Genomic DNA, 11395 nt, shown 5'->3' with positions numbered 1-11395 from the left:
TTTAAAGACTATGGTCTTAAACTTTTGATCAGCTGAAAAAATCATGTTTGAGTGTAAATGCAGTTTGCAGAAAATTCCCTGCTCAAAAGTTCTTGTCTCTTGCACTGATTTTTTCCTTTAACATTGTGAAGCTCTACTTAGAACCTTCTTAAGATCCAATAGTGCAAAATGAAAATTCTTGCAATTTTTTGACTAGTCTTAAGATTTTGATCAGGAGTGTATGAGGGCAAAGTCAGTAATTTACAGTAAAAGAACATTTAATATCCCAAATTGATTTTATCATCAACCTTTCATGCAGTAAGTGATAATGTAATTGCCTTTGTATAAGTGTTTGTTTGCCTGTTAGCAAAATATCTCATGAACCAATGAGCCAATAATAACAGGCTGATCTTTAGCATGCAAGATGGCAGGCAATATACATTCTTTCAAAAACAATAAAATAAAATGCAACTTTTGTTATTTAGTTTCCATTTTCTCAAAAACTACAAAACCTGGAATAGTTTGCTGGTAAGAAAATTATTTCTTATTCAGTTCAGAGTGTGCGAGTCAGAACTTTTCTCCAATCTTTCACAAATGCACATAAAAAAACAACCAATGCTGACAAGAATATTTTTACCCATGCCCATGAGTGTGAACCACTGAATGGAATTGCCCAAGTTTAGGATGACTACCAAAGCTAACTGAACTTAAAACACAAAAATAGCGATATTTGAGTCAATTTTACAGATATTGTGCTATAATTTGGTGTTGTTGTAGCTGAGAGTTATTTACAACACCTACTCTAAGTGCTACACATTGTATGAGAGTTTTGCTTAAAACTTTTAAGTTAATTGTTGTAGTCAACCTGTCTCATTAACCACTGGACAGATATAAAATGAGAATCTCAGAAACTTTGAGGTCTATCAATTCAAGATGGCTACCACCGCTAATCAACATTGTGTAACACAAAAATGGTTATAAATCAGTTTTACAATATTGAGCTAAACTTTGATGTGGCAATAGTTGAAATAGCATAAGATCACACTAACATTTTCAAGTTTTGGCTAAAATGGCTACAATTCCATCATTTTACAGTGTGGAATTTTTTTATTTATTTATTTTTTTAAGTTGATTTAAAAAGTTGTTTTTTATGTCAGTGTTCATTAGCTGATTAAAATATGCTCTGTCACACAGGAAAAACATGTACAAACTTTTTCTTATTCAAAGCAGACCTCCTGGAAGAGGAGAAGAGATGAGTTGAGGTAAAATCCCAACATCAAATGGCTGCTTTAAATATGTGAAAAGCAAGATGTTTTAAACAAAGTCAATCAGACACTTCGTTAAGGTCAGAAAAATGTGTCAAATTGCTAAAACAAAAGACATCATGACTCTTTTAAAGAAATGTATATATGCACAAAATGTATGTAATAGACTTGAGTGTGAACATATTCAGATAAAAGTTATGGTGCAACATTCGTTTACATAAGTATGTAGGCCTTTGCCTCAGCTCAAAAGCCTTTAATTTGTTTTTGGTGTTTTCTATCAGCTTTATGTTTTTTAACTCTGTAGGTGAAGCACTTTCAGCAGCCCTTGTGAATTAAATGTTCTTTAAAAATAAACATACCTTGCCTCCTTTGCTTTCATCTGCTTTCTGTACCCATTAGACATCCTATTAAACCGCTCATCCTCGGCGATAATTACATCAGCCTGTCTCTGATTTTTATGTCTGCCTACATTCAACACCTGATTTCAAACAAGGAAAGACTGTTCCCTCTCAAAATGTAAAGATTTTGCTGATGAAAGGGATGTGTTCCTTTATGCTTATACCATAATCAGCTAAAGGCCTAGCATTTTTAGAATCCATATTGCCCATTGCATTGCAAGAGTTTTGGACTAAGATTATCCTGTGCTGGAAAATGATGACGATATGGCCATTTTGGTCAAACCTTGAAAATGATGTCATGCATATTCTCATGTGATATTGTGCCTTCTCATGTGATTTATTAGCCCTCATAGAGGATGACATAGAGGATGACTCTTAGCTTCTAGCACACCAATTTTTTGCTCAAAGTTTGTAAATTTGACTAAGTTTAACTCAATCTGTATTATTGGCTAAGGTCAGTTAGCTGTGGTTACCATCCTGAACTGAGTTGCCTCCAGATGTTAATGAGTCGTAGATGTACATTCAATGATTACTTCTTGAGAGTTTTCTAAATTCTCTCCAGTGGTTCACAAAATATTAAAAGACATATTGTTGATTTTAATAGTAAATGCCAAAGTTTTCAGCAAAGATGTTGCAACAATGTATAGTGCTTTGAGTATGTCTTGAGCATGACTCAGCTACTACTACACTAATTTTTAGCTCAATAATTGCAATCTGACTGAAGTATAAGCTTTTTTTTTGTTGACTAATGTTGATTAGATGTGATGACCATCTTAAATTGGAACCGTAAAGTCTCTCTACTGATTCTTTCTGCAATCTTACTAAAATCTGTTCATTGGTTCATGAGATATTTTGCCAACTAACTGACAGGGTTGGTACTAACAGTTAATCCTGATGTTTAAGGTAGAAATCTCTCACATTGTGTAAACCTCAGAGTATGTGTAGGGGATGACTCTCAGCTACTGCTACACCCAAGTTTAGCTAAATAACTGTAAAACCGACTGACTTATAGTCATGTTTGTGTTTCCTAAAATCAGTTGGATGTGATGGCCAATCTTGAATTTGATTGACCTTAAAAGTTCATCTGTTGTAGAAGTACACCCAGTGACCATTTATATATCTAGTGGTTCATAAGATATTTTCCTAACAGACAGGCAAACTGAACATACACATGCACACACATACACATACATAGGCAAAAACATTTTCACTGCTTTGACTTTGTCACCGGACATAAAAAAACATATCAAGATTTTTAAAAATTGTGCAGTGGGTATTTGTTTATTCATTGTCTATGCAAATTCTTTCCTTCGAAAATATGAAGTGTTGAATTACTTCTGACAGATGTAAAATTGTTGTCTTGGCTCATGTTGTTTTCCTTGCATGAAAAATAAGCCTACTGAGAACAGACAAATAGATGCAAACGTGACAAGATTGTTCAGTTTTATATTGCATTTCATTGACAGAAATCAGGTGTAAATGACATTTTCTACAAGTGGAGGTGCCTTACTTTAACATGTGTACACCCTCTGGGGTGGTGGGCTGGTTGAAGCGTCTCATGTAGTCATGCATCTCTGGGAAACTTTTCTTCATGTAATCCTCAGCGCTGCTCTCCCTCACTGTCCCAAAACGGAAGCCCATAGAGGGGTGGTGCAGCTGGAGGAGGGACACAAGGAGAGGATGGAAATGGAGAAATGATGCAGCTCAGATTAAATTCATGTAGCCCTGAACTCCCCAAACAATTTTGTAATCTAAAAAGTGAAAATCCCTCAGAAATCATTCTGGTCTTTGTTTGTTAGCTTGCTCTTATGTCTGGTATGTTGACATTCTTTGAGCAGTAAGTTTGGATCCTTGCATTTCATCGAACCTTCTCATCATGAATTCCTGAGACTTGCTCGAAGGTCTTCTCCCCGACCATGACTGCAGCAAGGTTGGCAGTGTAGCTGGACAGCACCAGTAAGCAGAAAATAGCCCAGAGGTTCATCAGGAAACGCCCCGTCCAGCATTTAGGAGTCTGCAGAGAGGAAATATATGCTAAGGAAAATATTTTATATAGCTCTGACTTGCATTTGTTCAATTACGAACATATACAGAAGATTTATTCCAGTATAACCAAAACTTTCTGTTTGACAGGAAAATCATTGATTTCCGAAAAACGCATAAAGTAAATAAAAATCAACTGTCATATAAAGCAAACTAGCCAAGGATAGAACAAACTGCAGAAACTGCAAATTCTGTAAAAATTAAGGCGCTGAAATTGAGTTGCTGAAACTACAAGAAGCAGAACACTAGCTAAAAATTATAATGAACAAAATGCTAGTTAAAAGTAGCAAAACACTAGCTAAAGGTTTAAAGTAGCAAAAGACCAGCCAAAACTTAAAGGAACAAAAAGCTAGCTAAAAGCTAAAAGTACCAAACGGCTAGCTAAAATGAGCAAAATGCTAGTTAAAAGTATCAAAAGTCATGTTAAAAGTTTCAAAAGGCTAGTTAGAAGCTAAAAATAACAATGATCTGACCAAAAGATAAAAGTAGCAGGATGGCAGCTAAAAGTTTAAAGTAGCAAAAAGGTAGCTTAAATCTAAAAGGAGTTGAATGCAGCTAAAAACTAAAAGTAAGAAGTGTGCTTAAGCATATTGTAAAGAGAACAATTTGTTTAAAGGAAATGAAGACATCCTAATGTATTTCAATGGAGAAAACATTTGGAAATAAAGTTAAATATTTTAAAAAGTATAAAGGTTACAAAAAAAACCAAAACTCATAGCACCCATCTCCTGCATGAGCTGAATGTTTAGATATATAAATGATTAAAATAGCTCAAAGTATGTAAATGGGTCACAAAAAAATTTATATAAAAAAGAAAACAATAGTTTGAATGCTAAATCATCATCCACACGATAAAACACATTAAAAACACTTTTAATGTGTTGACAATTTTAAAAATCGTTTGAGTCACTGATTTTTTTTCCTTCTCCTCCGATTGATGCAAGTACTGGCATATTTGAAATGTATTTATTAGTATGAGGAAAATTTTATTTGAAGATTTTTTTAGTTTTATTTTTGTTTATCCACTCCGTTTCAAACAAGTGTGTATGTAAAAGATGTGTAACATTTCTACTGGCTGGTCTAAACTAAAGCCAGCTCATGAGCTGGATGAGATCTAAGAAAGGGAAGTGGAGCTTCTTTCTTCTCATCTCTCTCAACCTGGTGGCTGGCAAAGACATCGCTAATTGACCTTGTTTGTTATTGCACCACCTGTGGTTTTTTTTTTTTTTTTATATCTTTTCTAAAATTTAGCTAAAACAAACATTTTGTCCAAGTCTGAGTCACAGTGAACCAAAAACCAACGTTTACATTTTTACGACCAATTTCACTGAGGACACGTGTTGTTTCATTTTATCCAAGAGGAATCTACACCAGCGACAAACACTCTGCTGATCTGAAAGAACTGTTCTGGACACGATTGCCAAGACCAAACTGAAGCCAGGACTGACCTAATCTTTTCCTGTGAGCAGATGTGATTTCCAGGAGATCCACATCGAGCTGTGTTCAGATATTCTGCACTCTATGGGAGTTTCAACCTGTGGATGTGCCAAGGACATTCTTCAGGGCTCAAGTATTTGGACCCTGGACCACAGACTGCATTAAATTGTGGGATGAAACTATATCCTGCATGATCAGACTTTTCCCTCTTAATGTTATGTGTGTTCATAAAATTCCTAAAACAATTTTTGAATTATTTTGAGTTGGTAATAATCAGACTTATTACCACAACAGTACTTTTTTTTTTTTAATGTTTATCTATCCGTCTGTCTGTCTTTTAGCAAGATTACTTGAAAATTTTCAGGATATGCTGGGGTTGTCACAAAAAACAAGTGATTACATTTTGGTGGTGATCCGGATTATGATTTGGATTGTACAAGAATTCAATGGCGTCATCGATCACATGGCCTTAAAAGAGGTTTTGGCTCTCAATGTGTTTCTAGTTCAGCATATTGTATTTGCGCTTCCTTGTTTTTGGCTACAATTCTCAAAAAAGTTCACTTTTTTGCATTGAGCAACAGAATTATAGATGCTAAAAATAAAATCCAACTGTACTTGTGCAGTACATCAATTGTATCTGCCCATGAAAATGCCTGCTGAAGGGAACAAATCCACCTTAAAACTACAATCACTTAAGGATTTAGCCATGTAAAATTCACTTTAAAAAGGAAAATAAAAACATTTAGTATTTTAAAGACTTGGGGATACTGAGATATTAATGATAAACAATCCACTCTTACAAAAGTTTTGCTAGTATGTTGAGAAGGCAGGACAATTTGAAACAGAGAAGATGAAGCTGTTGTATCAACAGCAAAAAATATACATTAACTTCCTTGGAAAAGATGTCACCCTTAGGACATTTCAAATGTTCATTTTTGCTTCTAATGAAGATGTAACAATCTAGCTTTAGTATGCCAACCTATACATACAGAGGTCTTGTGTTATGATTGAACTCAATCGCTACAAGCACCCAAACCATAAGCCTACAACTGCTTTCTTTCTTCAAAATATCAGCCTCCTCTCAGCTGATGGATGGAACAGAAATTTAGCCCTGCTTGGCAAAAAGCTCATCAAGCAGAAATCAAAATAGACACCTAATTCACTCGAACACTGTCAGTCTTTGACAGCTTAGCCTACATGCTTGTTTGTGTTCATAAATAGTACGTGTTTGCTTTTCACAAGAAAAAGAGGTTTTTTGGATTAGATGATTTGTTGGCACAACATAGTGCTATCAGAGTTATTTTTGGGCAGGGTGGCTGAGAGTCTACAGTGAAAACAGAACAGGGTTGTTCATGTGAAACTAAACTTTGATAGCATCCACAGCTGGTTTTAACTCAGCAGGGAACTAAAAATTATACAGTGGGTGTGCTGCTTGTAAATGAATATCTAATCCATGGTAGTGCCAATAGGTAAAATACAACTGGTAAACCAAAAGCAATTTAATTAACAACAATACAACAACACTATTCCCAAAAGTATATTGGTGAAACAGAAAAAACACAAAAACTAAACAAAAAATATAACATTTTTAAGAAAGTAACAACTTTATAAACAAATTAATCTGCAAAACACAACAATTACATCCATCCATTTTCTTTACCCACTTTTCCTTTCTGGGTTGTGGGGAGCTGGTGCCTATCTCCAGCAATAGACATAAATAGAAAAATGACATTTAAAAAAAAGGTAAAAAACAAAAACAAGTTTATGTAAACATTTAAGAACAAGCAATATTTAAAAAAAATCTGTTTTGTTTTGTGTTTAAAACTATTAAATATCTTTGGAAATGTTAGAAACAAGATTAAAATAAAGTGTATAAAAACACATAACAGACAACAACAAAAAAATTACTACAATTTGAGAGAAAATAATTTAAAGCTAGCATCTTGTGAAAACTGTGATTACTGCCTAGTTCTTGTCTTTTTCTAAATGGTTTATGAAATTTGTATTTTCTTTTGTTATTCTATGTAACTCAGTCCCTACCTCCTCAGTCAAAACATTCTGGAGCATGATATGGATGCTACATTTGTCACTTATAGGTGGCTTTGGAAAGTAACATTTGCTAAACGAATAAACTGAATGCTGTTGCAGTTTGTGAAATGCTGTTAATTTTGTTCTCTTTGGCAACTGGAGTTCCCTGTGGAAGAGAAGAAAGCAATAATCTGTTCCTCCCGTGTTGCTCATGTCTTTCTCCTTTAAAGGATTATTTCATACTATCTGTAGTGAAGTTCTGTAGAGTGGTGATGTCTAGATCACTCCCTGAACAACCTTAGTTTGGAGAAATGGAATAGTTCTGATGGGAAAGATGAACCAATGCAGAGGCATGATCAAAATTAATTGCTGCGATCTTAAAACAACTCCAATTTAAAAGAAAAATCATAAGATTCATGAAATTGCATTTATATAAACTCTTACATATAGATTCTGTATTTTGTCGTCAGTCAACCACTGGCTGTCCAGGTGGTGTTCTGAAAACAAGGTGGGCTACATAGATAATTGTAGTGCATTCTGGGGAAAACTTGTTCTGATGCAGAGAGATGGCATCCATCCCACTTTATTTGGAGCCGCTCTTCTTTCTAGGAATTTGGCCGATTTTGTTAGCCATCCAAATTATTGACAACCCAGGGTCTGTTCCAGGAAGCAGAGTTTAGTGTTACATGCCTCTCTGGTACTTCTCCTCTGTTACCCACCCAAACCCCCACTGACACAGTGTAAGCTTGCCCAAGACCCAAATTAAAGGAACCAAAAGTCACCTCTAGAAAAATAAACCATAAAAATCTTACAAAGATAAACAGTTACTTCACCAGAACAAAATAATAAAATAATTAAATGCGGATTAATAAAAATAAGATCTCTTTCCTCTAAGTCTCTGTTAGTTGATAACTGATCATCAAACTGATTTATTTTGTCTAACAGAAACCTGGCTACAAGAGGATTTTGTTAGTATAAATAAATCCACTCCTGCTAATTATCTAAATACTAATTATCTAAATATTCATGTTACTAGAACAATAGGTTGAGGTAGGAGAGTAGCTGCTATTTTTCAGTCAGGATCATTGATTAATGCTTAACCAAATATTAATTATAATTCTTTTGAGTCTTGAGCCTTAGTCTTTCTAATCCAAAATGGAAATCAGAAAAAAACATTTTTACGTGTTATATATATTGTTCACTTGGCCCTTATCCTCAGGTTTTGTCAGAATTCTCAGATTTTCTCTCTGTCTTATTATTGAATACTGATGAAGTCATAATAGTGGGGGATTTCAATATTCATGTAGATGTTGAAAGTTACAGCATAAACTTAGTCTTTAATAATTTAATAAAGTTAACTGGTACTCATTCTCTTCTCATACTCTTGATCTGGTTCTCGCATATGGCATAGAGAGTAAGCATTTAATAATACATCCTCACATTCCTGTTCTGTCTGACTATTTTTTAATAACCTTTGAGTTTAAATTGACTGATTACACAGCCACTGAGAGTAAATTTCATTATATTAGATGTCTATCAGAGAATGCTGTTACCAAATATAAAGAATCTCTTCCATTATTATTCTCCTCTGTCTTACAGAGTAATGCAACAGAGAGTAGCAACTTAAATGATCTTGTTGATATTATTACAACTTCATTACAAACATCACTTGATAAAATTGCTCCTGTGAAAAAGAAAGTGATCAGCCAGCCAGAGGAAGCTGACTCTTTGGTTTAATTCAGAATTAGGTTCTTTAAAACAGGTGTCTAGAAAGTTGGAAAGAAGATGGCGCATCAATAACATGGAAGAATTTCATTTAACCTGGAGAGATAGCCTGCTAACATACAAGAAAGCCCTTTGTAAAGCTATAACTGTATTTTATTCATCTTTAATAGAAGAGCATAGGAGCAACCCCAGGTTTCTTTTTAGTACTGTAACTACACTAATGAAAAGTCCTATCTCTGTTGAACCATGTATCCCTATAACTCTAAGCAGTAATGACTTCATGAGATTCTTTATAAATAAAATTATTTAAATTAGAGAGAAAATTCACACCATCCTTCCTACTGTTGCCTCTGATTCTCTGTCAGATGAGGCAGCTTTAGAAGTATTACTAGAACCTGATTTGTGATTGGACTGTTTTTGTCCTGTTGAGCTTTCCAAATTTAGCTTCATCCAAACCATCAATATGTCTGCTGGATCCCATTCCAACCATACTGTTCAACAAGGTGTTTCCCCCCAATTAATTAAATAAATTTTTGATCTTCTTAATTTGTCTCTAATGACTGGTTATGTACTACAGAGCTTTAAGGTTGCTGTAATTAAACCTTTTCTTAAGAAACCCATCCTTGATTCAGGAGTTCTGGACAATTCTAGACCTATATATAACCTCCCATTCTTCTAAAAAATTCTTGAGAAAATAGTTGCAAACCAATTGTGTGATCATCTGGAGAGAAATAATCGATTTGGGAGTTTAAGTCAGGGTTTAGAGCTCATAGCAAAGAAAAGCACTGGTGAAAGTTACTAATGATATTCGTATGGCCTCAGACAGTGGATTATCGTCCATACTTGTCCTGTTAAATCTGAGTTCCTCATTTGATACAATTAATCACAATATTCTAATATAGAGGCTTGACATGATATTAGAGTTACAGGAAAGGCTCTAAAATCATTTAAATCAGATTTATTTGATAGATTCAAGTTTGTTCATGTTAATAATAGTCTTTTTCATACACATTTGTCATGGAATTCCTCAGGGTTTAGTGCTTGGACCAATACTCTTTACTTTATATATGCTTCCATTAGGTAAAGTTATTAGCCAGCATGGAACAAATGTTCATTGTTATGCTGGTGAAGGTCAGTTAAAATTATCTGTGAAACTCAATGAATTCAATCTGTTACTTAGATTAAAAGCATGTCTTAAACACATAAAAACCTAAATAATTTCTAATTTTCTGTTTTTAAACAGACAAGTTGTTTTTGGACCTGAGCATCTTGGGAATAAACTTTTCAGCCTTTTACTTCCTCTGGATGGCATTAATTTGGCCTCCAGTTCTAATGTAAAGAAACTTGGTGTTATTTGTGATCAGGATATGTCTTTTAACCCTCACATTAAAATGTTACCAGGACTGCTTTCCTCCACCTATGTAATATCACTAAAATTAGAAACATCTAGTCCCAAAATGGTGCAAACAAAACTGGTCCATGAATTCATCAAATCTACATTGGACTATTGCAACTCTTTAATTTTTGTGTGTCCAAAAACTCTTTAAAGTCTTCAGTGGATCCAAAATGCTGCCAACAGAGTTCTGATGAGAGTTTGAAGGAGAGATCATATTTCTCTAGTTTAAGCTTCTCTCCATTGGCTTCCTGTCAAATTCAGTATAGAATTTAAAATTTTACTTCTAATGTACACAGCTCTCAACAGCCAAGCTCCATCTTATATAAACAATCTTCTTATTCTATAGTTTTCTAACAGAGCACTTCACTCTCAGATTGCAGGTTTACTTGTGGTTCCTTGAGTTTCTAAAGGTAGAACAAGAAGTAGAGCTTTCAATTTATCAGGCTCTGCTCTTGTGGAACCAACTTCCAGTTTCTGTCCATGAGGCTGACAGCCTGTCTACTGTTAAGTCTAGGGTTAAGACTTTCCTTTTGAAAAATCCTATAGTTAGGGTTGGCTTGGGTTTCCTGAGCTGTCCCTTAGTTATGCTGCTGTAGGCTGAGATTTACATTGTCTTTACTTGCTCTACTCTCTATGTTTGTATTTGTAATTATTTCTATCATTAACATGTTTTTCTTTGTCTTTCTTCAAATATAAACTACAACTGGACTAATCATTCTGTGTTTGTTTGTGGCTCTTTCCTGTCCTCTCAATCCCCAGCTTGTCGAAGCAGATAGCCACTTGGCCTAAGCCCGCTTCAGCTGTTTTTTTCTTCATGATAAACAAAATTTTTCCTTTCCACTGTTGCCAATGTGCTTGCTCAGGATTGGAGACTGTGACAAAGTGAAGATTCAATGCAATCTGCTAGCTTCCTTAGATAATAATTTAGTAATTGGGTACTGCATTGAGAAATGCAGTACCTTCACTCTACACCCAATAGCGGACTCTTTATTTATTTATTATATATTATTAATCTGTTACCTTTAATGCGGCTGGCACGGGGCGACGTACCCACACAAATGTTGCATCAAAAACATGACGGTAGCAGTTTTTGACAGGTAGCACCAACCGTTAGACATAGCTGT

At 34.7% G+C, this 11395-nt stretch overlaps 1 protein-coding gene across 1 annotated transcript in view; it reads right to left on the bottom strand.

Annotated features, from left to right (window-relative positions):
- Positions 1-11395, bottom strand: part of LOC108239047 (glutamate receptor ionotropic, NMDA 3A-like) — a 47791-nt gene that overhangs the window by 8634 nt on the left and 27762 nt on the right. Inside the window, exons 5-6 of the mRNA XM_017421507.3 lie at positions 3510-3656; positions 3153-3298 (exon numbers count right to left, since the gene is read on the bottom strand). Coding sequence (XP_017276996.2) covers positions 3153-3298; positions 3510-3656 — 293 coding nt within the window. The remainder of the gene's footprint in view (positions 1-3152; positions 3299-3509; positions 3657-11395) is intronic.

This window comes from Kryptolebias marmoratus, linkage group LG10 (assembly GCF_001649575.2).
Source record: "Kryptolebias marmoratus isolate JLee-2015 linkage group LG10, ASM164957v2, whole genome shotgun sequence".
NCBI lineage: Eukaryota > Metazoa > Chordata > Actinopteri > Cyprinodontiformes > Rivulidae > Kryptolebias > Kryptolebias marmoratus.
Note: the sequence above shows the minus strand (reverse complement) of the source record. Positions and strands in the feature narration are given on the sequence as shown.